Consider the following 27,784-nt stretch of genomic DNA (forward strand, 5'->3'; position numbering starts at 1 on the left):
AAGGTGACTGGAGGGTTCTAAGCTTCATTTTGATCTCTCCAGGCAGCATCTCAGTGTGCTCAGCTCTGTTCTCTGAGAGGTCCTTGCCCACTTGGGCATAAGATTTCTTTGCTATGCTGCCATATTGGGCAGGAAGGCCCTTGAGAGAGACTGAGTTATATGGTTAGAGAGCCCAGGGGCATTTTGAGATCAACCCCCTTAAATATAGATAAGGAAACTGAGACTCATCACAGGAGAATGACAGAGTCAGCAAGGGGCAGAGCTGTGATTGAACCCAGACTCCTTTGACTCCAGATCCAAGGCTAGATAGAGAATTGAATTGGGCCCATATACCCAAAGGGTGTTAAGGTTTGCCAAGCAGTGAACAAATAGAATCCTCTTTGAGCCTGGATGGAGAGATGGAAAGATGGATATAGAAGAATGGATGGATGGATGGAGAGTTGAGATAGATATAGATATAGATAGATATAGAGAGATGGCTGTCTGGCTGGATTCATGGATAGAGAGATGGAGAGATATGGAACAATAGGTAGGTATTTGGATAGATGGATAGAGAGTTGAAGAGATAGATACAGAAGGATAGATAAATGAATGGATAGATTGATAGGTAGATAGGTGGATGGATGGATTCATGGATTCATGGATAGATATATGGATGAAGAGATGGAGAGATAAATACAGAAGGATAAATAGATAGTAGGTAGATGGCTAGATAGATGAATGGATGGATGGGTAGAACTAAGCACTGATGATACAAACACAGCCCTCTCTTTCCCTTTTTCCTGCCCTTGGGATCTCAGATTAGGGGAAGACGACACAAAGGGGAGCCAGGGAAGAGCTTGGAGCTGGGGGGAGAGATCTGGAGGTCTGGTTCTGGCCCAGATGAGATAAAAGACTACCTGCCAGAGCCCAGTGTCACAGAGCAGTCAGGAGGTGGACCACATGGTTGCCAGTCAGCTAGAACATGGTCTGGTTGGTGATGGGAGGAGATGGGAGTTGGTTGACTTTGCTATGTAGTTGTGGACTGGGGCCTGGATAGGTGCTGAGGCTGTATTGACTGAAGCCTAGACTACAGCATTTTTGAGGAGGGGAAACGATGCAGATATAGTGGTTGGGCAACTCTGGATCCTGGAGGATGAGGCGCGCACACACACACACACACTCTTTGCCCACTGAAAAGTCTGATCCTTGAAGTCCATCACTTGAGTGACCAGCAAGCTGTGCCCTGAGCATGGGATATTGAGACCCTTAAGAGCCTGGCCCAGCTGCTCTGTTGTGGGAGGTACATGCAACATAAAACACAGGGTGGGTGTTGTGGTCAGGACCCAGCTCTGGTAAAAAATGAGGCACTAAGCTGAGACACAAAAGGGACCAAAGGTTCTAAGAGGAAAAGGTGAGGGAAGTGGACAGTGTGGACACAGAGATGGGAAATGGAGCTGTGGGGGGGAACAGCAGGGTCAGTTGGGCTGTACCAGCCTGGGTGGGGAGGTTGGAGTGGCCGGGGAAGGACTCTTGCTGCTGAGGCCCTACAGAACGATTCAGAGCCTATGAGACTCTTGGGGTGTTGAGAACACTGGCACTTCTAGTGAGGGCTGGGGGGTGACTGGAGTTTGCCCCAAGTTGCTCTCTCAGAGGAGGGAAGCTAGATGACCTCTTGCTGGCTGCCTCTGTGAGGGAGGGCCTAGGCATCATGGGCTGTCAGTCAATCTGGGGCCTCGACAGACGGGTGACCCGGAGGCCCAGCAGGCGCTGAGCCACAGTGACTGACCATGAAAGATCATTCCATTTTCAGGTGAATGGACATGGGGGCAGTGAGTGCCAGTGGGCAGCTGGTGAGAAGGCAAGATGCTGGGGTGGGGCAGAAGCAATGCTCCCAGCAGCAGCTTCATCTCCAGACAGGTCCTGCCTTTCACTTTCCAGGAGTCTGTCCTTAGACTTCCTGGAGAACTCTCTGACCCCAGGGGCTGGACTCCCCTCCTGTTTGCCCCCAAACCAGAAGCTTGTCCTTTCCATGGCTCTGCCCCCTCTCCTCTGGGAGGTGCCATGAGTGACCTGACATGGACACTAAGAAGGTACTGCTGATCCTGGGACACTTGAAGGGAGCCACAGACTTGTGGGCACCTTTCCCATCTCCATCGCAGAGGAGCAGCCGTGGGCTTGGGGAACCTTGGTGGAGCTGGCCTGGCCTGGATGGGAGGCAGACTGCTGGCCTAGGCATATCAGAAGGCCTGGAAGGCGGTGGGGGTGGTGGGGAGGCTGTTTGGGCCCCGACTGAGCAGAGGACAGACGGACTGCAGAAAGGGTTAGGGCTGGCAGTCCCCAAGATCACGTTAGGGAGGATGCACTGGGCTCATGTCTGATTCTCCATCTCCCCCCCCCCCCCCATGCTAGAGCTGGTCATGCCTTACTGACATTGGTGACAGGGCTGAGTGATCGTGAATCCCCAGTCCCTGGTATGACGGCGGGCCAGCCTAGTGACTGCCACCCGGGGTCCAGGAATGTTCGCCTGGTCTTGGGCCAGTGGCACCCTGATAGTCTGCTGTGATGTCCAAGTGGTCTGGGCTGCCCATTGTTCTGGTGAAGGAGCCCTGGCCTAGGGGGTGGGGAGGAGAGACTCAGTAGGGTTCAGACCCTGCCCGAGTCTTCAGAACAAGACAGACAGTTCTCACAGGCGGTCTGCCCAGCCCTCCCCAGCTGTCCTCGCGGCTACTGTTGTGCTGGTTCTAGAGATGGAGAAGCTGAGACTGAGAGGGCAGGGAACGGACTTGCCTCAAGTCCTCCAGCCCAGCAAAGTGTCTGTGGTAGAATTCAAACTCTGGCCTTCCTGAGGCTGAAGCTGGTGCTCTGCTCCTGGCGCCACCTGGTGGTCCAGAACTGGGAGCAGCAGACGCTCTTAGCACAGAAATCTTCTTTTGAAACCAATTGTGTCAAGGGGGAAGGCCCCAGGGTCAGTGACCCCTGAGGCTCCATACCTACCTGGGTGACCCCCCAGTTCAAAATACTCCCCTGCCCTTCCAGGGAAGCCCCCCAGTGAGCCTGAGTGAGGAGCGGGCCCACAGAGAAAGGGGAGCCGAGTTTCTAGGTCTTAGAACCTTAGGGACCCCAGGGGCACCTGGCCCAGCTGCTTCATCTTACACAGGAAGAAACAGACCAAGGAGGGGAAAACTTGAATCCAGGCCTTCTGATTCCCAGCCCAGAGGAGGTCTTTACCTCCCTCTCCTTGGCCCCTTAAGACAGCCCCACCCAATGCTGCCAACCAACCAAGGATGAGGCTTGCCCAGGCACTGGGGTGCACCAGTCCTGACGTGGAGCCCGATGTGACCTGGGCCTCTGCCCAGGGGCTCTGGATAAGGAGAGCAGCTCCTTTTGACAAGGACTTGCCAGGAGTCCAGTGAGCATCCAGTCTAGAGGGGCCTGGAATGGAGGCCGGGTCTCTCGGTGACCCAGGCTCAGCCTGGATGCTTTGTCTCCTGTGCAGAGCTGGGAACGGTCGGCCCAGCCTGGCCAGGAGCCTTCTCGGTTCTTCTCCTTTAAATATGTCGTCGTCGAACAGCTGTCTGAACTCTGCAATCTCTTTCACTCCTTCCCTCGCCTTGTTAACATGTGTTGCCTTTGGGGTAATCAGGGAAAAAATATTATGTCCTTTTACAATTACCGGGTTTTGGAATATTAAAATGTCTCGCTGCATCGGCAGTGTTATTTTGATTGGTATTCTAACCTTTGACTAGCCCATAAAGCGAGCCGCTCTTGGAGCCAATATTGCAGGGCTGAAATTTAATTCCGAAATGATTCCAGATAATAGGGAGACAGATAATATATGCATGAAGGATATTATGTTTGGACTGAATGCAGCAGGGCCAGGGCTGGGGAGCTGAATAATAGCCCAGAGTGAGTTATAATCTGTGGGACAGAAATACCTTACCATCAGGGCCAGGAGAGGAGCCCTTGGATCACGGGTGCCAGGGAGGGGCCATACCCCCATAGAGTGGTCATTGCCCATCTAGCCCCTTCTGTGCCATCAGGTGCCCACTGCACAACCTGACGGCCACCATGGGAGAGATTCCAGAGGCAAGGGCGGTATTCTCAGAGGCAGGAGGAGGGCATTCAGACTTCAGGGAGCCTTCTGGGGGAACAGCGAGTTTAACTAAAGCATTAGGTACCTAAAATGAGTCTGGAAAGGTTGAACAGATCAGGATGGATTTTAGATGCCCAGCTGAGCAGTTGTATTTGATCCTGGAGTCATGGGAGCCACTTAAGGTTTTTCCTGGGGTCGTGATACAATGAAGGTTGAAGGGACTGGTCACCTGTTGGGAGCCACCATTTTAGAAGGATGCATCTGACGTTAATGCCCAATCGGGGTGGCCGTTGAGTCTAGATGCAGAAGAGACCCAAGCCTGGTTCTGCTTGGTGGGGGTGGCTGCCAAGATACCACCTGGGTCTGGGTCAGGGAAAAGCTCCGGTAACCCAAAGGAGTGGCTCACATGGGAGGCCTTCAGGCAGACCAGGGATGACAGCTTGCTGGGGCTCAGAGAGGAGATTCTACTTGTGACTTTGAGGCCCCTTCAAGTCCTAGACTCCATGAACCCCAGTACAGGAAATTCCCAGGGTCCCCTGCCCCATTCTTTCCAGTGAAAGAGACATGTCACTGTGCCATTTTATCATGGTTGTGCCACCTTCATAAATCCTCTGTAGAGGACTGACCCAGAAACCCCCTTGTTGCTTCTCTGTTAGGGTATATAGGCCCTCAATCCCCACAGCAACCGGGGGAATCAGTCTCAAGCAGGTGATTTTTCCTTGCCCTTTACCACTCTGTCTGTATATAGTCTTCACTGGCCAGCTCAGAGTGGCATTTCCCTCCCTGGTCCTTGCTTACCTGGGTGAGGGGCCTTGTTCTGCCTTAAAGGGCTTTGCTCTCTTATCAAATAAAACAGACCTCAGGGAGCAGACAGTGACCATGGAGTCTGAGCCCCAGGTAAGTTGGTATGTAGCCAGTTTCCTTTCCTGAGGCATTTTCATCAGCCTTCCAGAGACCCTTTGACTCCTGCATTTGGGATAGTGAGTGTGCCCCCCCCAACTCCTAGCCCCACCCAGAACCAGGGTCTGGTCATATTAGCTTCCAGTCCTTGTGCACAGACTCAGAGATGGGCAGAGACACCAAGCTCTCAGGTCAGTCATAGCCACTTACAGTGTTTGGCCAGTCTATTGAGATGGATTTTAGAAACATTGAGAAGTCTTGGGGCAGCTGGGTGGCACAAGGGATAGAGCACCATGGGTTCTGTAGTCAGGAGCAGTGGAAAGTCTTAGACTTGGGTTCCAAAGATCAGCTCTGCAAGAGCTCCCATTTCTGTAGCATGGTAATGTCAGCAAAGCTCTCCATAGATATTAGACAAAATGGGGAGGTGGGCTTTATAGAGGAGGAAACTGCATCCTGGGTTATGACTTGCCCAGAGTCATACAGTTTATTGTCTGAGACAGAATTTGAATCCAGCTCCTCTTGATTCTAAGTTCAGGCTTCTAGATCCTGTGCCCAGTGCTAGATGAGGGAGACATGGTAGCAGAGCCAAAAAGATCTGGGGAACCATAGGGGAATCCAAGCTTGCTCTTCATCAGCAGCATCCTGTGACTGCCAAGAAAGTGGTGCCGTTGGGGTGGCTAGGTGGCGTAGTGGATAAAGCACTGACCCTGGAGTCAGGAATGCCTGGGTTCAAATCCAGTCTCAGACACTTAATAATTACCTAGCTGTGTGGCCTTGGGCAAGCCACTTAACCCCATTTGCCTTGCAAAAAAAAAAAAAGTGGTGCCATCTTGGACCCTCCTCAGCCCTTGGCTGGGCAGAAGCATCTCCACTTCCTTTGCCATCATGCGACTGCCTCTACGCTTCATTTTTCAACCAAAACAACTCTTCAGAGTTACAAGGAGCTCTTCACTCCCCACTCCAGGGGCCTTTTGTCAGTCGTCCTCCTCCTTTGGACCCTCTCTATAGCCTGGTCTATGGTCCGTCACCCTCTTCTCCTTTTGCGATGCTGCATCACCTCTCTGGTCACTTCTCAGTCTCCTTTTCTGAAACTTTATCCAAACTAGGAATCACCCACAGTGGGACAGGGACAGGGGTGGGGGGGGGTAGTGAGCTCCCCATCATCAGAGGTCTCCAACCAGAGGCTGGATGTCTTCTCACAAAGGATGCCACAAGAAAAGTGATTGCTCTGTCTCCTTCAGGGCAAAGTTGGGATCCTGTGAACTTTGTCCACTGATTTATAGGCACAATGATAATCAAGCTCCCTTCCTGAAATGAAGGAAGGGCCCAGTTTCTCTAAGTCAGCTTTTTGAGCCCCTCAGATAAAGCCTGCCCAGCCTCACCCCAGCCCTCTGACTTTCGATCTTGCCGTCTTCCTGCTCCGGTCTCCTGGATGGGATGAACTCCCCGGCTTCATTCTCTCTTGCCTTCCACTCTCCCTCCTTGGGACACTCTCTGTAACCTGGACTGACTTCCCAGGGCATCCTGCTGCCTTTGACAGTTCTGGTCCCCAAGTGTAATTCATGGGACATGATCCCAAGCGTCCTTTCCTTTATCATCAGTTCTTAGACCAAGGCTGTCCAGCCCCTGAAGATTCCCAAATTTGCACCTCAGAAATCATTCCTTTGTGGAGGGGAGTTCACATCCTGAATATTGGGATGGGGGCAGGGCACCTATTAAGAGGTTGTATAGTGTGAAGTGCTGGCATACAAGGAGAGGAAGGCCAGGATCAAGGGCTTGGCACACAGCTGGCACTTAATAAATGCTTGGTGATTGATGGATTGATGCTTCTGCCTTTTGAAGCCAAGTCGAGTACTTTTGGGCTGTCCTAGTTTGGGTCCAGTGCTCTGCTGTATGGTAGGCCCTATGCTAAGTGCTGGCGTAATACTGTCCCTGCCCTCAGGCAGCTCACAATCTAAGGAGGAGACCATCAGCAAGCAAATATGTATAAACAAGAGAAATACGAAATCAATAAAGGAAAGTAGATAGTAAATTTAAGAGGGGTTGGAATTAAGATATTTGGATAATTGAGTCCCCTTCTCTCTCCCTCTCCTCTGACACACACACACACACACACACACACACACACACACACACACACACACACGTAGCTATTGTATCACGCCACTCTTGTGATCTGTTTCCTGAATTTCTCATCTGCCTTCTTTTCTATCCAGGCAGTCCTGTTGCAACCCCCACTAATGAGATTGCTTGTCACCCAAAGTTCTGCTCCCATTCTTCTCTGCTTTCTGGATTTCTTTATATCATTGTATCTTCTTAATAGACTGTACTTTTCTACCTCTCTTTCTCACCAGGACTTAGGAACAGCTATGGTATCAAATTTGCCTCCTTGTATTAGAATCTGTAGTTCACTGTGCACATTGTCCAAATAGGCTTCTCTTTGTCTTGGAGACACTTCCAGCTCATTAGGTTATGTATGTAGCCATTTTGTTCTGGTTTTTTTTCCCAGTCCAAAAAAATGAATGAATGACTGGAAAAAAAAGTATTTCCTCAGTGCCAATCACTGTCTAAGCATTAGGCTTACAAAAACCAAAGCCCAGGTCTCCCCTACCCTTAAGGAGCATGTGTTCTGATGGAAGAGGAAATACATATGGGAGGATGGATGAGGAGTGGGACCCTAGGGGACTAGCATGGACACTTATCCATGAACACTGCCCCAAGTTGATTTAATCTGATTTAATCTGGCTTCATGATTTCAAAGTTGGGGTAGAATTGAGAAAACAAAAGCAAAATGAGAGCAGTGTAACTTTGCCTTCCCTCCAGAGTCATTGTCATCATTTTATCCACCCTGGACAATGTCTCTGTACTATCCCACCCCAATTAGTGAAACTATAGAAGGCTTAGATTCAATCTAGGTGCTAGAAGTCTCAAATTATTTTAGGAAGAATGAAGTGCTTTGAAACATTGGCTAGAAATGTAACAAGAAAAACTGATTTGGGTGTTGGCTAAAAGAATTAGACTCACCTCTGGGCTTATGCACAATGAAGCCAGTTTGGAATCATAGATTGAATGATAATGGATGAATCCAGTGGTAAGGAAGTCCTAAGAAGAAATTACCCACATGAGAGAGAATCAAGTTTTCCCTTTTCTTCCATTAACCTTGGGAACTTTGAAAGGTCATGAGATCTAAAATGAGGAGTAGCCCCTGGAGCCAGAAGTGTATGGACCTCAGAGACATTGAGGACAATCTAGACACATAAGAAAGGACAGCTTCAGGGTTCCACAAGTTCATTAACCCTCAGAGCCCATGGAAGACCTCCACCTCAGGGAAATACAGGAGCCTTCCATGATAGGTTCTCCTTCCTTCCTTCACTTCCAGTAACCGAATCATTTCAACCACATGTATTCATTAGAGCTCAGTTTTTCTCAATGAATCTTGTGTGGGCAGTAAGAGAGTAGGCCTCTGGTTTGGGGATTGTTTCTATATCAAATGTCTTTGTTATATCTATTTAGTAAATATCTTTCCTAAAGCTCATTAATTCTGGCTGATGATTAGTAGGGAACATACAAGTGGGGGCTCAGGATCAGAAGAATTAGAAATTTCACCCCTTAGAAGACCCCTGCAGTCCTGAGGGGATAAGAAATCTAGGTGTTCCTTAAAGTGTTCAAGTGAGAGTTAGAAGAGGAAGGGGCTACACACTACTACATACTAATTTATATTAGAGCTATTTGGGTTTTTTTGTTTGTTTTTTTAGGCTTTTGCAAGGCAATGGGGTTAAGTGGCTTGCCCAAGGCCACACAGCCAGGTGATTATTAAGTGTCTGAGGCCGGAATGGCCCTGACTGCAGGCCCATTGCTCTATCCCTTGTTCCACCAAGCAGCCCCTACTGTGCCACCTAGCTGCCCCAGAGCTATTTGTATACACATTTCTTTACTGTGTCTCCCACTCCTTAAGAGCAGGTATTATTTCTAACTTTATCCTCAAATCCCTGTACTCATATGTTTTTACTTTAGCATCAAGGTGACCTTGGGTTTTTCAAGGCTATACCAGCGTGGTGCATCCCTGTCTGGTCCTATCATGCTGAAAAGGGTTCAAGGACATCTCTTACAAACAGCCTGTACATGCTATCTGAACATTGATCTGTCTTCATCTGGAGAGGATGATGAAGCCATCACCAGCTGATGGAGTCTTTGCCATGATAACTCAGTCCCCTGAGGCCCCCTTCTACTACTGTCGAGCTGGTGCATGTGGCAGAAACCAATCTAGCATGGTTTTGTTAAGCACCTATCTGTGTCCTGTACTTTGCTAGATACTGTGGACAAAAGTCAAAACGGCAAATAGTCTCTTTTCTCGGGGCGCTTACATTCTTCTGTTCTGGAGAGCATGCTAACAGACAAATGATCATTCAAGGAAGGACATCATGAACAGCCAGGGGGATTAGGACAGCCTTCTCATAGGATGTGGTATGGAAGCAAGGGATTGTAAGAGAGAAGAGTAGGAAGGAGCCTCAGCATTCATCTGGTCCAATCCTCAAAGAGGATCACTTCAAAACCATACCAGTTTCTCCAGTGATCCTCCAGTCTGCTTGACAGCCTCAAAGAAAAATGGGTTGTATGCTCCAGATGCCGGCTTGGAGGTAGGAGATGGAATATCAGTCTAGGGACTGCAGCATGGGGGCCAGTTGACTTGGAGTTTAGATTGTATGAATTTAATTCAGGTCAGCAACTATTAGGTGCTAGGGATTCAGAGACAACAGTCAGCACTGTTGTCCTGGCTACCATTCTACTCTGGGGGCACAACCTGTCCCCAGAAAGTCCATGCAGAAACCTCTGGCAGGTGTAGCACCTATGCTATGCTTAGGAAGTTGGAGAATTCCTGTCTCTCTGCTCCCCTTTTTGCTCTTCAAAGTAATCCTGGTTTATGGGCTAGAATGGAGCACCTTGGAGCAGCCATGGTGGCGTAGTGGGGAGAAGGGCTGAGCTTGGGGTCAGGATGGGGGGTAGAAGGGTAGACTGGAGCAGAGGATTAGGCTGCTGAAACACCCACCCATTGTTTTTTAGACCACTGTGTAAAGGCAATTGAGCTGTTAAGACTTAAATTGGTGTGAGATAGTGTTATGCTTGCAGGAAACCCCCTGGAATTGGCTTGTGGTCACTCAAAGGAGTCTGACCCTGAGGGGAAAGGTGCAAGCTGGGTTGGCAGCCCAAAACTGGACAGGAGGAAGAAAGTGGATTGGGTTGCATTTGGAAAAGTGTACAGTAGTTCTGAACAGCTTTGGACTTCTCTCTGAGTCATTCCCATTTAATCACTCACTGAACAAATAGGCAACTTAATCTTGTCATTCCCCTTCTCAGTCATACCCTGTGGATTCCACCGGACCCTGAGATGGAAGATAGTTCTCTCTTTAGCATTCAAGGCCCTTCATGCCCCAACCCCAGGCTAACTTTCCAGTCTAGTTGGATGTTATTCCTCTTCCCATACACCATGAACTAGCCAAACTGAAATAATCTCTACATGAGTTTAAATTCTAATGGAAGAGATGATACATACATTTAGAGACATATGCAGACAAGCTTTATACAGGGTAAATTGGAAATAATTACAAGAGAAGGCACTAGAATTAAGAGGGATTGAAGAAGTCAGATTATTCAACATAGGGACTTGCAGGTCTCTCAAATTGTCCTTCAGTGGGCTAGGTTAGAGACAGTATGACCTGAGATTCAGAATCTCTTCTGATACTTGCTATCTGGATGACCCTGGGCCAGACATTTAACCTCTCCAAACCACAATTTCCTGAACTGGATGGCCTCTGAAATCCCTTGGTCCCTTCTAGATTGAGAGATGGTGAGGGGCCCCCAGAGGCATCCAGTTGAGGTTGGGTGAGCCCTAGGGAGGGATGCTCCACGCATGGAAGAGTGGAATGAATCAAGTCCCTCTTCACCATGCCCTCCCTTGGAATGCTTAACAGTAGGCATGTGCCCTGCCATGCCATCTTCTATAGACTTTGGCTGTCCTTGTCCAGCAGAGCCTCCAGGCTTCCTGACCTCCTGCTTCCTCCCCTATGACCTCTGTGTTGCCATCTCCCTGACCCCACATGCTGTGCCGCAGGAGAATAGCCCCAGAAGACCCGCTGCCCCTGAAGCCCAAGATATCTATGTTTATGGCCATTGAACTCTGGAGGGGATCTTGGGGTCATCTGATCCAAGCTTTCCATTTTATAAATGATCCAGAAAGTTGAATGGACCCATGGTCACATAGAGCTTGTGACAAACTCACATGCTTGGACTCCTTGCTTGTTCAGTCATTTCATCATGACCAACTTTTCATGACCCCATTTGGGGTTTTCTTGGCAAAGAGAAGGAGTAGTTTGCTGTTTCCTTCTCCAGTTGATTTTACAGATGAGGAAACTGAAGCAGATAGGGTTATGTGACTTGCCCAGGGTCACACATAATAACTAAGTTTCTGAGATTGGATTTGAACTTGAATCTTCCTGTCCTCAGGCCTGGGGTTCTTTTCTAGACCCCTGATCAAAGTTATTAGGGAGACTGCCAAAAGTGGAGCCCTACAGCACTCAATGGGAGACCTGTAGCTTTATAGGCTCTAATGGGCTGCCTGAACCTTCAAATGTGTGGGTTCTGACACTATCCCCCCATCTCCCAGAGATCAACTCTTTTTGAGGTTCCCCAGAGCCCTTGATTCTTTCCTAAAAGAGATTATTTGGACCCTCTAAGTGCCACCTAAGCCAGGTCAAGAGTTCTGGGGGGAATCAAGACAAAGGCAGACCCTCTAGAAGCCAGGTGCCATAACTGCAATGGTCTGGGCATGATGGCCTTCTCCCTGCTGGGCTATGGGGTGGGGTAGGCAAGCTGACAGGGGACCAGGTAGGGCTGGGCACATCCAAAGATGACTGGTGAATGTGAATTTCCATCCTTCTCTGGCCTCCATGCTGCTGCAGCCTTAAGAGGGAGGAGGTAGAAAAGAAAGGGGGTCCAACCGTATGGGAGGCTCACCCCCCCCCCCCGGACCTAGAGATGCCCAGCTGCTGTCCTGGCTGCCCAGAGGCCGGTCCTCAGCTGCCTCCATTCTCTGGGCCTCTGGGCAGTCAGGACTCACTCTCCTCTAGTGTTCTATGGGATAGCTGTCATCCCCATTTTACAGATGAGGCCACTGGACCTCAGACAGTCCAGTGCTGACTCCCCCATCCTCCAGGGCCAGACCTCAAACTTAGTGGCTTTTCATATTAGTATCTGCCTCTCCTTGGATGACCGGCTGGGCAATCATGGCCTCCAAGCCCTTCGGGGTGGGGGTGGGGGGCTCAAGTCAAATTAACAAGCATTTATTTAGTTGTGTGTCTAGCTCTGGGAATGCCAAGAAAAGCAAAACACAAGTGGTTGCCAGCCTAATGGGGGAGATAACCTTCAGACTCTTTGTAGAATAAAAGATGAGGGTCTCAGGGAGAAGGCACCAAGACTGGGGAGGACTGGACTTCTGGTGGGGATCTCCAGGGATCCAGGAAGGGGAGCTGAGGAGGAAGAGCACTGTTGGTGTGGGGGACAGCCCGGCCAGCTGGGAGACCAGTGCACAGCCAGCCTCCCAGCCTCCCTGGCCAGCAGCCTTGGTGTGTTGTCTTTGATGGCTCGCTCTCAGCCCATTGTCCAATCGGTTCCAAAGCTGTTGCTTGTTCCTTTGCGATATCTCGTCCATCCCACCTCACGAGGCACATCGCCTCCGGGCTCTGGCAGTGGTTGTCCTGCGCTCAGCTGCCAAGTCTGTCTTCTTAACACGCAGGTCCGACTACTTCACTCCCTCTCTATGAAGCTTCAGGGTTCCCCATTGCCTCTAAAACCAAACTAACAATGCTTCCTTTGGGCATCTCAGGCCCTTCACCATCTGGCTCTGTCTTTCCAGACCCTTGTCCCATGTCTCTCTCACTCACCGTACCTTCCAACTGTTCTTATTGCTCCCCACACATAATGCCCATCTTCTTCCTCCTGGGTGACCTCTGTCAGCACCACCATGTGTGCCACTGGGGGACCCCACAATCCAAATGGGACCTTAGACACTTCCTAGCTATGGGCCCCTGGTGAGTGGCTCCCTCGCTGTCTGCCTCAGTTTCCTCCATTTTTCAACAGGGATAGTAACAGCAGCTCCGTGACTGGGTTGTTACGAGGGGCCTGCCACCCAGTAGACACTAATAAATGCTCCCTTTCTTCCTGGGAGACCCTCCTGAGCTCCCCAGCCTGTCTGGAGTGGGGGGGGGACAGTGGTTTCCTGCTTTCTGGCAGTGTGGGGTACTGTCCATGGAAAGCTGGCATTGGGCTTCATTAGTGCGGGGGGAGCCCAGAGAGGGGCCCTGAGAAGGCCGCCCTTTGCCCCCTTCAGACTAATTGGAATCTTGCAGAATGAGTTGGAGAAAGGGCCTCTGCTCAGCTTCCCTGTTCATTAACTGGCTGATGGGCCTCCAGTTTCTGTTCCCTCACGTTTCTGGACCTGACAGGCTGGTCCCTGGAGAGGCCCCCGGGGAGGGGGGCCAGACTTTGTATACCGCTCTGCCAGGTGGCTTAGCTTTGCTGCCCTGCCAGCCTCAGGCCCGGCACCTGCACCCACACTGCTCTCTGCAGAAGACCTGGTCCGAGGTCTTCTGCATCAACTGGTCTGAGGCCCAGATGACAGAGGGACTTGGGCAAGGCCATAGTACCCAGGGCTTAGTGGCAGAGCTTGGTAGAGTGGTAGCTTGACTGGGTGGCATGGATGGCCCCTCACAGCCTCCAGACTCTGAGGGGTTAAGATGAAGGTGTTTGAAACAGCAGAGAGAAGAGATCGGTGGGTTTGTTTTCCCAGAAGTGAATGTATTCTCTCTTAAAAACAAAGAAAAGATTGTTAGAATTTGTCATCCTTTATTTAGGTTTCATACTGAGTCCAGATTTACAGGGTACTTAGGTCTGGCGGTGGATGATGTTGGCTTTCCATCAGCAGCCCAAGCTTTTCCTCCCTGTGGCCACAGCAGAGAATGGCCAGAGCCCTCCAGAGCCTGTTGACCTGGCAGGCATCAGAGAGGTGACATGACCCTCCCAGCCAGGGTTAGGTGCCCAGAATGGGGGGCTGACCAGAGCAATGGTCTTAGCCCCTGGCCTCTACCAAGGGGCATCCCTCTTGGCAGGCCTTGAATGTCTGCTGTGAGCAGAGCCGGGGGCCTGGCACAGGCCCCTTGGGGCTGGTGTTTGCTTTGCCTAATGACTGCAGGCGGCCCCAGATCTGTGCAGGTGGGGGAAGAGGGGGCCTGGTGTGACTTCGTTATGCAACGTGCATATTATGCCTTCATTGTAGTGTAATTACGCCAGCTGCCGATGGGGAGTGTCATAAAAGGATATAAAATGCCCATTATCTGTCTAAAGAATTCCTCCTGTGTATAGTGTAGGCTGGTATTTTATCTTATTTTTATAGCTCTAAAGGAAAGAGACAAGCCTGGCCTCTGAGAGCCCTGTGGGATGTATGGGGTGGGCGAGGCCAGGCTGGAGGGTGGGCACCTGGAAGGGTCACCCTAGGCAATGACCAAGGGCCTTGACTCTCCTGAGCCTGGAAGATCCACTGGAATGCTTCCTCTAGGGTCGCCTCACATGGGCTACAATGCCAGCCTCTGCCAGGGTCCAGCTCGGGGACCTCTCTTTAACTACTGCTCCCTGAAGGCCATGGCACCAGAGCCTTGGAGAAGGCTCCAACTCTTGCCTCCTGTCACATCCGGTTCCGTTGTGGAGTGCCTATTGATGGCCAGAGGTTCTGGTGCATTCTGGGGACCCTGGCTCTTCCCTCTGTCCTGTCTACCAGAGCAGCTCTAGGCTCCCTGCAGAGGCTTGGTGGGCTCTCTGTGTTTGTCATGGCTGCCCCAAACCCCAAGAGAAATGTGTTCATCTGGTGTGATTGCTGAGTGTTTCAGGGGCACGTCCAGTCATTGATTAATCAATGCCAGGGCTGGGCCCTTCCAGGCCCAATCTGTGTCTATTAGGCCAGTGGCCTCACAGTGACTGTCCGCTTCAGCTTTGTCTCTCCTTCAGATTCCACCCAACCACAGACCCAAGGTGGCAGAATCCTGGGGCTCCTTTGGGAGGTGAGGGGGGAAAGGAGTCTGGAGGGAGAGAGAATAATAGATCACGGGCATAGTCCCTGACTGGGTGGGTTGGCTCTATCTGGGTCTTGTACAAGAAAGTTGGATCTCCTTCAAAATCCCTGCCCCAGCCTTGGCTTGCAAAGGAGATTGGGAATGGGGATAGGGTAGAGGAGAGGTTCAGAACCATAGTTCTAAGGGGCGCCGTCTGTTTGGGGATCCTATATGTTCAGTGTACACAGCTGGACTGCTAAACAGAACCCTCCCACTCCCTAGGGGCTGCTAGGACATGAAGTAATGAATGCCTTTCCCCTCTGGGCAGGGCAGAATTAGGGTTGTCTGCTACATTATCTGGGCTAATGTAGCCCCAGAAAGGGTTTGCCTCATTGGGAGGGAGTCAGGGTGTTGTGGGGAATGGGTGGCAGCTGAATTTTATGTGGGAAGAGGATCTTGGTTGGGAGAGCAGAGGTACAGGAGAACAGGGTGCAGACATGTCTACCCTCCTGCCTGTGATCTGCCCATGGTTGGACATGAGGTAGGGCCAACAGCAGTGGTAGCTAAAAGTTAAGGGTAAAACATAATCTTTGTTGGGATCCCCATGGTATGTGTATTTAGGGGGTGTATCCTTGCAGCTGGACCCATTTCTTCAAGGAGTACTCCTGGAATTCTGAGATAGAGAAGGGGGTCTCTGGATCCAACCAGGCAATCCAGGCTGTCTCGAGTGTGGTTATCAGTGGAGATGCCAAAGGCCATCAGAGGTGGCACTCCAAAACTGGGATTCTTGAAGAAAAAGAATTTCCCAAACCAAGCACATTTTAGAGGTTAGCAAAACCAATATTTCTGCATCCTCTGCACTTATTCACCCTAATAGTTTGGGCCCCTAATTGGAAACGGGCTTTATTAGGCTCATTAGGAGCTTCGAATGATGGCAGGAAGAAATGTGGAGATGCATCAGGCTGGTGGGTAGTAAATCTGTAGCCTTAATTGGCCTGCTCCCTAATCAGGTGGGTCTGGAAGGGTTGCTGGACTCCAGGCCCAGACCTGGAGACCCAGCCTAGCTAGCCAGCTGCCCTGTCCTCCCCACAGCTCCTTGCAGGTCTGGGCATGGGGCTCCTTGAAGTGGCCTTCACACTCCAGCCCAGCTGGCAGCAGGTCCCCAGGATGCGGGGGCAGCGAGGAGGGGAGCCCCTTCCCAGAGCCTCATTGCCTATGCACGCGCCGTCCGGGCCTGGCGGCATGATTACCTCGCTGCGGAATCCGTCCCTGCCGGGGCTGCTGATAGCAATCATTGATTAAGAGGGTAATTGTCCTGAAAATTCAGATTGATCAAAAGGCAGAAATGATAACTTGTGTAACTGTGTTTAAAGCCACGTCCTGTCAATAGAAGAGCCGGAGATGGATCATGCAGAAAAAGGAGGGCGGAGGGGCTCTGGGCCCACAGCAATTCTTCTTGGGGGTCCGTATCAGGATGTTTCTTGTCAGTAACCTGGGCTATTGGAGATTCAATCACTTTTATCTTCCCCTCTCTCTCTCAATCCAAATGCCTTTTCATATTAGAAAATTAGAATCCGCTCTGCTCATGCAAGATTTATTAGCTCTGCTGAGCGATGGCACCCAAGACTAAATGATGGGGCTTTTCAGGGGTTTTTTACACGTTATGACCAAACTCGCAACTTCTCGGTCTTGTCACAGGGACCAGGGCCTTGGGGACCCGCCTCTCTCCTATCACTCAGGGCAGTTGGGAAGTCAATGTCCTCTTGGGCCTATTCTCAGATTGGCTGGCAGAGTTGACTCAGTCAACTTCCAGCCTTTTTCTATGGGCTACTGAGGGTCTTCTCTGGGCATCTGAGCAGATGTAGGGTCTCTGGCTAAGGGTCCGAATCCCAGAAATCTAGTTGACACGCTCCCAGCAGTCAACAGTCAAGAGTCTGATGAGGTGGAAAGGGGAAACCTGTCAAGTATCTGTTGGCCACGGTGCCTCTGTGACTCCAACTCGGGATTCTGGGAATTGATCTCTGTAGTCCCGAAAAATGGTCATGTGAAGGAGGGATTAAGCCCATTCTCTTTGACCTCCAAAGACAGAAGATATGGGGAGATGTGAGTGGGGGGAGCTGCTAAATGTTCACGTGGGTTGGATGGGAGGAGAGATTTCCCTTCAGTGAAAACCGTGGGGGACGGGCCCCATTAAGACATGCGACCTGGATGATGATCCAACAAAGGAGCCTGAGAAGATGCAGATAGGTAGGAGGAGAATCAGGAGAGAGCAGGGTACTGAAAACTGGGCTGGAAAGGAGAACCCAGAGGGGTGGGCCATAGCATCACATGGTGAGAACTGAGAAAGGCCGTCATATGTGGTCAGAGATCATTGGTGTATCTATGAAATGAGGAAGGTGGAGGCGGGGGACTCTAAAGGAGCGAATGAGCAGAGAAGTAGGGGTACCACTTCTGAACTGCTTTTTAAAGAATTCTCTTTGAAAGGGGAGAGATACAAAATAGGAGATTGAGTTTTTGGTAGGGTCTATCTAAGGTTTTTAAGGCTGGGGAAATGTGAACATGTTTATAAGGAATGGAGAAGGTGGCCAGGGACAGATTGAAGATTAGCGTTTCCAGGGGCAACCAGCTGGAAGAGAGACAGGATCAAGGTTACAAGCAGAGTGGTTGGCCTTCATCTTCTTTAGAGATTGTGGTAAAGCAGAAAATTGGAACTGATGATAGGGGTAAGAAGCAGCTGAACAGAGTGGCAGTATTTCCGGGTTCAGGAAGACCTGAGTTTAAATTCAGCCCCAGGCCCTTACCAGCCATGTGTCAGTGAGAAAGTCTCTTCACTGCTGCCTGTCTCAGTTTCTCCTCTGTTAAACGACAGTGTTGGATGAGACTCCCTGCAGCTCTAGACCTATGCTCCTGTGGCTTTGACATGCTCGGCTTAAATGACCACCTCTGTTCTCTCTCATGTTTGCCTTTCCTACAATGAACAGAACTGAACTCAAGACTCTAGATGTGAACTGACCAGGCATTACAAGTAGAATGTTGGATCTGGAATCAGGAGCTGTCTTTATACCTTCCCTCTGACCCTTCATAGCGGTGTGACATTGGGCAAGACGGGCTGATGAAGGAGTTGGTCTTGATGTTCAAATTCAGTGAACTTATGATAAAAGACATAAATATGGAATGGTGATCTAAAATTCCTTTTTTTTCCTCTTCCTGATACTTAAAATATTAAAATACAGAACATTTAGCAGAGCTGTAGCTAGGCGTCTCTGTACGTCCAAACAGCTCCCTCAGGGTCCATGTGTTCTTCCATCTGGTCATCACTTGTGCTCATCATCTTTTCATGCTCATCTTCTTCAAAAAGGGCTTAGTTGCAGAAATTTTCTGCTGTTGACAATGAGCTCTGCCTTAAGACCCAGAAATACCGACCCCTCAAACTTGGAGAGCTTGCCTCCCAGTATCACTCTTAGGTCACTTGTGCTCAGGAGTAACACACACACACACACACAGACACACAGAGAGAGAGAGAGAGAGAGAGAGAGAGAGAGAGAGAGAGAGAGAGAGAGAGAGATTCACACACCTCACACTTCTTTAAAGTCCCTGAGTGGGGGCAACTAGGTGGCCCAGTAGATTCAGTACTGGCCCTGGAGTCAAGAGGACCTGAGTTCAAATCCATCCTCAGATACTTAATAATTACCTACCTGTGTGACCTTGGGCAAGTCACTTAACCCCACTGCTTTACAAAAACTAAAAAAAATGAAATAAAAATAAAGTTCACTGAGTGGGTACATCTTCCTACACAGTGATTGGTCTGATCCATACATCCTTCCTTGCCACCACCACCAAGGGACCAGGAAGGGGACTGTTTTGTCATTTCAATGGGCCAGGTCCTTCCCATATCTCCAGAAGAGGCCAAGGGGTCTCTGCATATGCACCATGAGGTAGCCCACCTGAGGTCCACTGTTGGACAGACTTCTGACCTACTGCACCTCCCCCATCTGTGCAAGGATGATTTTAGCCCAAGAATAAGAATCTACATTGGACCATGTGAACTCTCCTCTCCTGCCTGGCTCAGTTTTCTAGCCTGCCAAAGTCTTTTTTGAGTCCTGACCGTAATCTAGTACATTTAACCTCCTAGCTCGGTGTACCTGAGGCTTGATAGGGATGTGTCTTGTGCTTTTATCTGGGCTTTTGAAAATAGATTTACACAGCTTAGAACTAAGCATTGTGAGATTCCATTTGCCTTTTGTATGGTCTGAAAAAGATATTTGGGGGGGGGGTGCAACTAAGTGGCACAGTGGATAGAGTACAAGTACCTGCCTTGGAGTCAGGAAGCCCCGAGTTCAAATGTGGCCTGAGATGCTTGATATTTACTAGCTTTGTGACCTTGGGCAAGTCACTTAATCCCATTGGCTTACAAAAAAAAAAGAAAAGAAAGAAAAAATATGGGAATTCCAGAGGACCTCATCTCACTATGAGTCTGTCATGGGATGAGAGGCAGAGCATCCTGGGACAAGGAGGCCGCTCTCCCATTCTCTGCCCTGGTGAGTCCCCATCTGGACCTAGCCAGCTTCCCTTGGTAATGCTCATTGTCTCTGAGCATCAGGTTTTTCACTTTAGAGATGAAGGGAGTTGGGAGAGAGCTGGATCCTGTTCTTTGATTCTTTTTTTATTTGTTTTTTGCAAGGCAATGGGATTATAAGTGACTTGCCCAAGGCCACACAGCTAGATAATTATTAAGTGTCTGAGACTGGATTTGAACCCAGGTACTCCTGACTCCAGGGGCGGTGCTTTATCTACTGTGCCACCTAGCTGCCCTTCTTTGATTCTTTAAGAATATCTTCAGGTTCCTGATCTTTGATCCTAAGAGATCCCTCGTGATGTTCAGTTCTAGGTGCTGAATTTGAGAAAGATGAAGAGAAGCTGGAGGGAGTTCATAACAGGGCAGCTGGGGTGGTCAAGGGCCTTCAGGTGCTGTCTGAAGAAGGTATTGGGGGTTTTGGCCCATAGATCAGAAGAGTTGGGGCAGGGGTGGGGGGTGGCCTGATGGCAATTTAGAGAGATTGAAAGGGTTTTCATATGCAGAAGGGGCAGATCTAATATCAGGATAATCTTTTTTTACTGATGAGAACAGCCAGCCCATAGTGAGAAGAGCAGCCTCAAGAGGTGGTGAGCTCCCCTCCCTGGGAGTTCTTCAAGCAAGGCTGGATGCCCTTGAGATCTGGAATGATCCAGAGGCTGCTCTGGTCCCTTTCAGCTCTCCGTCTTGTAGTTCTGTGGTATCGTCAGGACAGATTCAGTTTCAGGTCTCTCTTGGGGTCTCCTTGTGATCCATGAAGGCACTGGACGAAGCTGAGGTGAGAGAAGGAAAAGGCCTCAGCTAGCCCTGGGCCTGCTGCCATAGAGTACAGTTAGGCTGACGTACGGGGTCTAGCAGCCCACTGGTAGAAGCTCAGAGAGAGGAATAAGGGCAGGACTTTCTGGAGGAGATGAGTGAAGAGTGGTTTTGTAAATGCGAGTATCCTACCTCTCCAGTTAGTCAGCAAAGACAACCCACCAAAAAAAGATAAAAGACTTCAGTCTATGATCTCATGGGGGAGACAGCAATTTTTTTATCAATCTTTAAGAGAGGATAAATTGGAGATCAACATATGAGGAAACTGAGGCAAACAGGGTGAAATGACTTGCCCAAGGTCATGCAGTTAATATCTGAGACCAGATTTGAACTCTGGAAGAGGAGGCTTCCTGACTCTAGGCTCAGCATTCTATCCACGTTGCCACCCAGCTGCCTCAAGGGCAAATTTAAGGGGAAATTGTGAGTTCTCACAAAACAGACATGTGATTGGAGATGCCCCAAGGGACATCCACATGGAGATGTCCAAGCAGGCAGTTAGTGATACAGGACTAGAGTTCTGAGGAGAAATTAGGGATTGGGGTATAGCTCTGGATGTCCTAAGCACAGAGATAGTTTGAAGCCTGATGAGATCACCAAGGGGAAGCATATGAGAGCATCCATAGCAAGAGAGCATGATACGGACATAAGACCATCAAACAAGAGGAGATCCAGAAGACAGCAGTGGGATCATACATGTTTAGAAAGTCAGAAAGTAGACCAGGAGATCTACAGGATCCAAAGCCACAGAGCCCATGAACCCTAAGTGGTTCTTTCTTCTCCAAGTGCCCATCATTCCTCTTTGTTGGTCAGGATGAGCTCCAAAAAGAAGGACTCATTTTCTTTTTTTCTTTTTTTTCTTTTTAAATTAAAGATTTTATTTATTTATTTTTAAATTTATTTTTATTAAAGATATTATTTGAGTTTTACAATTTTCCCCCCAATCTTGCTTCCCTCCCCCCACCCCACCCCCCACGGAAAGCACTCTATCAGTCGACTCATTTTCTTATATGATCTATTCCCCTTTAAGAGGAGAGAGAGAACCCCAGCATATGTCTGGGTGAATGACCTTCTACCTGACTTTGTCTCTGGTCCAACTTTGTGATATTCTTCTGGCCCAGTGGTCTGTAGTGTACTCCCACTGACCCATTCATTGGTCTTCTCTCAAATGCTTTCCACCTAGCTCCTGCTTCCATTTCATCAAAGTGGTCACAGGACTAAGTACCTCTTCTTGGTACTCAGCTAAGTAGGTGTACCATTCTACCACCATATTGTAGCCCTAAATCTCCTCCCCCCCACCCCCAGGCTTAGTGAATGATTCCTGTGAGGTTGGATCTTCCTGGTAGCCTTAGGACCTGTGGTTCCCACTGTTTATTTGGGTTTAATATTTAGAGGCATGACTTTCATTCCTACCCTTTCCTTTTCTATTGTTAGCTGTGAATTACTGGGAATGGCTCCTGTTCTGTATGGTGGAGAAAATTCAGAGTTTAGACTAGAGGCGGTGTAGTTCAGTGGAAAAGAGGTGCTGAGCCATGAGTCCTGAGCTCATTCTCAATGTAATATAGATGTGACTCCAGGGGGGTCACCTCTGAGCCTCAGTTTCCTTCTCTGTAAAATAAAGGGTTTGGGCTTGATAGCCTCTGATATCCTCTGGCTGGTCCCAAGACCCATTTCCTGCCTGTATGATACCCAGACCCTGGGCCATACCATAGAGTGGAGTGGGACCAATGCCATATGCAAGGTATTCAGGAGCTCCTGGTGACCTGGGGGAGTCGGGGGAGGTAGCTTTCTGGAGGGGATGGTTGAGAGGTTTGTCCCTGGTAAAGGCTATCATTGAGGAAAAGGGACATCAGTGAGCCTGGAGTCTCAGAATAGGGCAGTGGGAGAACTCTTCTCTGGCTATGGCGCAAGGGTCCAAAAGGCACGGGAAGTTCCCTGAGGACCCCAGGGTGCCCAGCTCCTGGTTGTGTGGTCTGGGCAAGGGCTGAGCGCGGGGCCCCCCAGCTTCCTGGTGTCCTTGACAGCTTTCCCCCTTTGGGTTCCCAGTTCAGCACTTGTTCTTCAACTAGGCCTCAGGGCCTCAGGACTCCTGGGCAGCCTCCCTTCTGCCCCACCTTTCCTGTCTCTCCCCGGCCTCCCCAAGCTCTTCACTGGGAGGCCTGTTCCTCAGACCCCTCCGTAGTATGGGAGTCTGGGGCCCGGCCCCACACTTGCACTGCCCAGGGAGGAGGCAGGCGAGGCAGCAGGCTTCGAGGGGGATGGAGGGGGCTAGAGTCTCTTTGCTGGGGTTTGACCCGAGCCAGGATTGGAAGGGAAGAAAAGAAACTGCACAAAGGCCCAGCCTGCGAGGCTCCGTTAACGAGCCTGTGCCTTTGAGGGCGGCCTCTCCTCTCCAGGCCCCCGACGCAGCGGCCTGGCCGCCGTCTGCATGTGTCTCTCTCTCCCTCTCTCCCTTGTTCCCCCTCTCCTCGTTCTCGGTTCTCTTTATTATGTGAAGTTACCCCAGCTCCTTCCCTCACTTCTCTTTCTCCTTTTGTTCTCTCTTTGTCTATTTATCACACTGTGAAGGTTGAAAGAGATGTTATTAATCTGCGAGAATGAAGGCAGGATTAGTGGTATGAAGCGGATTTTGAGAGGTGTAATGATAGAAAGACTCGCTCGGCTGGCGGCCTGCGTGAGCTTGATAAATGGGGAGCACTCCAGACTGACTCGCGCCTTCCCCGCGCGGCGAGGCCTGCCCGCTGGGGCGTGCCGTGCTCTCAGATCTGCCAGCCGTCCCACGCCGTGCCTACCTGAGCCGGAGCCCAGAGCCAAGGGTAAATCGGAGACAAATATCTCCCACCGCACTTGAAGACATCATTGCTCTCCGCAGCCGTTTCAAGGGAAAGGAGGCACGTCGGGCCTTTGCCTGGTGGGGGGAGTGAGAGCGGGGGGCTGTTCTGATCATCCTGCCTGGCTGTGGAGGAAGGGTTCTGACCGCTTCTGCCAGATGGAGTTGACCAGTCCACAGAAGGGCCTCAGGCAGGGCAGCTGACCCCAGAACCCCAACATCCTCTGTGTGCTGGAGGGACTGGAAAGTCAAGGCCATCGTCTCCAAGAGGGGGTCTCGGTCCTGTTGTGCTCTGGACCTCACAGGGAGAAGTAGCCTGGCTCTGGACACTCCCCTCAGCGTAGGAAGGCATCGGAGAGCTGCCCAGAAGAGGGCAGGGTCTGCGAGCTGGGGTGCTGCCAGATCTGTGGAAGGCATGGGGGCGTCTCGCCTGGAGAAAACTAGGGATTGGGGGAGTGGGTCAGGGCAGGGGGAGAGGACCAGCCTCCGATATCTGCAGGGCTGGCCAGGCCAACTGGGTCAATACAGTGATTAAACCTGCATTTGAGGGTTTGACCCTCCCCCTGGGGAGCAGGGAGGAAGCGGTGGAAGTCAGAAGAAGACCTAGATTCTGATCCTGCCTCTGGCCTCTATGAAACTCAGTCTTCTCCTCTGTAAAATGGAGAGAACGACTCCATCTTCTTGGCCTTCCCAGCTGCCCCAAAGCCCTTGGACTTAGTTCCTTTGGAGTAGCCCATTCAGGAGTGGGAAGAGACTTCCCTCCCAGCCCCGGAATGACAAGAAACAAGATTTGAAGAGGGAAAAGCTCTATTTCCTTTTATAGGAGTCTGGTAAAGTCAGCCTTTGAGGCTACGTAGGTTTTCTCGGACAGTGACTGTGGACAGCTCCGTGGAGGAGGGCTGCCGACCCTAGGACGGTCAGAAGGCAGAATGTAGAGCCAGAATGAGCTTGTCTTCCAGATGGGGAAACTGAGGAAAGGGTAGACCAAGATTACAAAATGCTCCTACTCACAATGGTGCTGATGTAGTGCCCATCTACTTATCTGCCGGCCCACTGTTCCTAGCCCTTCTTATAAGCAGGATCTCATTGGATCAGGGCAAGTGCTTGTTGGCCCCAGTTTGCAGATGAGGAAACCGAGGCAAAGAGGAGGGAAGTGGCCTCAGTGCCAGATATTGCTGGCCCACAATGCAGTCTCAGCCCTGCCAGAAGTCTGCCTCTCCTCCCTCCTCCCCCCAGGACCCCGCCCCTGGCAGCAGCCTTCGAGCTCATGGTCATTCTTCATCTTCTGCATTTCTGGTTTGTGTCCCTGGGAGCAGAAGGAAGGGGCTTAGGGCTGGGGGCTAGGGGGGTAGGGAGGCACACGAGCCAGGCCTCAGACCCTTCCAGCCGAGACCCCAAAAGAGGGGGTGGGTGGACTGCTCAGATAGCCTGACTTTCCTGGTCTGGGGGTGGGAGGGAAGGAGACAGACAGAAAGGACAGAGAGAGAGAGTGTGTGTGTGTAAAATGTGTGTGTGTGTGTGTGTGTGTGAGCATGTGTATGCATATTCTGTCACACTCAGGAAAGGATTATATTTTAATTTGGAAAGCACTTTAGAAACTTAAAGTGAGCGACTAAGTGGTGAGGGCTATTAGTGTCTTCCTTTTTATTAGGAAAAAAGCCTCAGTCTTTGGCTTTCATCTCCAGGCCTGTCCAACTTCTAAGAGTCAAACTTAGCGCGGCGGCTCAGCCACCCCTCACCGAGGACGAGTTGCTTGCCAGGTTCAAAGCGAGGAACTTGAAATGCACAGAACCATGTTTCCCAGACCAGCCTGTGTCCCCCAACAGCGGGATTAGCCCTGGGCTCGAGCTGGAGCTGGGGGGGGCAGCAATAGCAAGGTCTGCTGCTGGGCAAGGGAGGAGCAAGAAGAGAGCTGGGGAGATACAGCTCCCAAAGTGCCCGCTTCCTGCAAAGACCCTGGGCTGGGGGTGGGAGCAGATGGGTAGTGACCTGGCCCCTGTCCTCCTCACAGAGCATGGTCGTGAGCAGCATACTGTGACTATGGTGGCAGTGAGTCCATGGTCTTCAGAGGCAGTGCCATCCGGAGGTATGGATGGGGCCTGGTGCTTGCTCATTAACAAGCCGGTAGTGTTGCCCTCTGCAGCAGCAGCAGCATTCTGCGTGAGGTCTGAAGAAGAAGGGCATCGGGGCCTACAGGATCAGGAGGGGCTTCCTAGAGGAGGCGGCCTCTGAGGTGGACATTGAAGGAATCCACTAGACAGCGGGAGACGCAGGTATCCTGAGAGAGTAGAGGTTACAGAAATAGGAAGCCAGGGGCCACCACCCCTGTGCTGAACCAAGGAAGTTTAAACTTATCCTAGGGGCAATAAGGAACCATCGGAGGTTTGTGAGCAGGTCAGGTTGTCCTGGTGATGATAAGAAGAATGGATTGATGTGGAGATGGAGGAAGACCTGTAAAGAAAGTCTGGCAGCAAACTGGGTGGGTTCTCATGGGAATAGGGGAGTAGGAGAGGTGTGAGAAATGGGCTTCAGAGGGGGAGGCGATGGATGTCCACTAGAAGAGGAGAGGCTAGACTCTTGCCAGCAGATTAGGGAGTAGAATAAGCACCCAGAGGAGGAAGGACATGGAAAGGAGACTGTACATTAGACACAGGTCGTGGGCCTACAGGTTGGCACCAAGGCAGAATTTATAACATGACAACAACAGGAGGGAGGCCTCCTGGCTGGGGTCTTTGTGGTGTATGTATGTATCCAAGACTTGACAATCTAGGCAGATGACCACCCACTTCTGGCCAGACCCTGGAGCACAGACCACGTGACCAGGAAGGATCACTCCAGAGACTACCAAGTCTCTGGGGCATGAGACGGGGATCCTCACTGGGTCCTGTTAATAGCAAGGGAAACGGAAGAGAAACATCCATTTGGGGAGTGAACATCTAACTCGAGAGGCAGCGCCTGAGAACAGGATTTGGATTTCTGGACAAGGCTGAAAATACCAATCACCGGCATAGTGTGCCAGGCAATGGGGCAAGAGGCTGTGAATACAGTGATGGAGGTGGCTGGGGGAGATAGATATAGATATAGACATATACTTATATGTGTATCTCTATATTGACCTATCCATATGTTTATAAACACACACATATAAGAAAAAGTGTGGGATAAGATAGCATTGTTATTAAGAAGGCATATTGCCCCCAGGAGGTCAAATATAGAAAGACCCGGATATTCATAGCAGGTAGCAAAGCAGGAACCAAAGTGGATGTTCAGCTATTGGAGAAGGGTTGAAGAAATTGTGATCCATGAAGGAATGGACTGTTTGTGCCCCAAGGAATGATGACCATGAAGGATTCCGAAAACCACAGAAGGATTTATCTGAACAGATGCAGAACAAAGTCAGCAGAGCCCAAAGACAGGGTCCCCAGTGACTCCCTAGAAAGAGCAGATGCTGAACCAAGTTCTTTGTTATGGCAATGACCAGACTTCATCTCCAGGGAAAGGCTAGTGGGAAGCAGCCTTCTCCCTTCACTGCACAGATGGGAGACTGGATGAGGAATGACAGGTGGACTATCAGAGCTGCTTGGTTCTGTTAACCTGCTTACGCCCCCCGCCCCTTTCCTTTTTTTTTTTTTTTTTTTTTTTTACATTTGCTACAAGGGTTGATTTGCTCGGTGGGGTAAGGGAGAGGGATATATTTGGAAATGAAGGTGATGTAAAAGAGCAAGAGACCAATAAACATAAACGTTTTTTTAGAAGGAAAGTATAATCTTGTGAAGAAATTCAGGAACCAGAAGGGGGATCATGTGGGGGGAACATTTAGGCAAAGATCAGCCAGGAAAGAAGCAGGTTATTTTGGTGTCAAATTATACTATTGTCTACCCAGGCAGAAAAAGAATAGAAGAAGAGTTCAGGAAATAAATCTCAAGATGACTCCAGAGGTGGGATTGAGATGTGATGAGAGAGACTTTAGTCACCAGGCTTCTCCTGCTAGAAGTCCCTTCCCTCCTCCTCCTTCTTTTTTTACTCCTCTTCTTTTTCTTCTCCTCTCTCTCCATCTCTCTCTCTCTCTCTCTCTCTCTCTCTCTCTCTCTCTCTCTCTCTCTCTCTCTCTCTCTTTCGGATATGGGTAGCTAATAATCTCTTGACCTCCATTAGTAAGAATTTCCACTTCCCAGGTCCGGGGGGGGGAGGTGGGGGGCATTCTCATTAGAAGTCACTTGGCTGATGAGCAGAAGTACCTCAACTCCTCCCTTCCAGAGCCTGTGATCAAGGGAAGGGCAGATGCTCTAGATCTGAGAAGGCCGATTTCAAAGGCTTTGGAGGAAGGAGAGGTAGGGTCCCCTAAACTAAAATTCTGTAAGGGAGGTTGACTATTGACAAAGAATAAAACAACCCCTACTTCCATAAAACAGATTCTCATGGGAGAATCCATAAGGACACATATGAGTGTATGCTGAATAAATATAAATAAATGCAAAGTAGTTAAAACACCAGGT

General features: G+C 50.1%; 1 protein-coding gene across 4 annotated transcripts in view; it reads left to right on the forward strand.

Moving 5' to 3' along the window:
• Window positions 1-27,784, forward strand: part of ERI3 (ERI1 exoribonuclease family member 3) — a 165,458-nt gene that overhangs the window by 84,956 nt on the left and 52,718 nt on the right. Inside the window, exon 7 of one of the 4 annotated variants that reach the window (XM_074221604.1) lies at window positions 1,921-20,047. The exons of the other annotated variants lie outside the window; for them this stretch is intronic. Within the exon in view, the coding sequence (XP_074077705.1) occupies window positions 1,921-2,082 (162 nt within the window). The 3' untranslated portion in view covers window positions 2,083-20,047. Of the gene's footprint in view, window positions 1-1,920; window positions 20,048-27,784 lie in introns of those variants that run through there. 4 annotated transcript variants of the gene reach the window in all.

The sequence above is a fragment of the Macrotis lagotis genome, chromosome 2 (genome assembly GCF_037893015.1).
Source record: "Macrotis lagotis isolate mMagLag1 chromosome 2, bilby.v1.9.chrom.fasta, whole genome shotgun sequence".
NCBI lineage: Eukaryota > Metazoa > Chordata > Mammalia > Peramelemorphia > Peramelidae > Macrotis > Macrotis lagotis.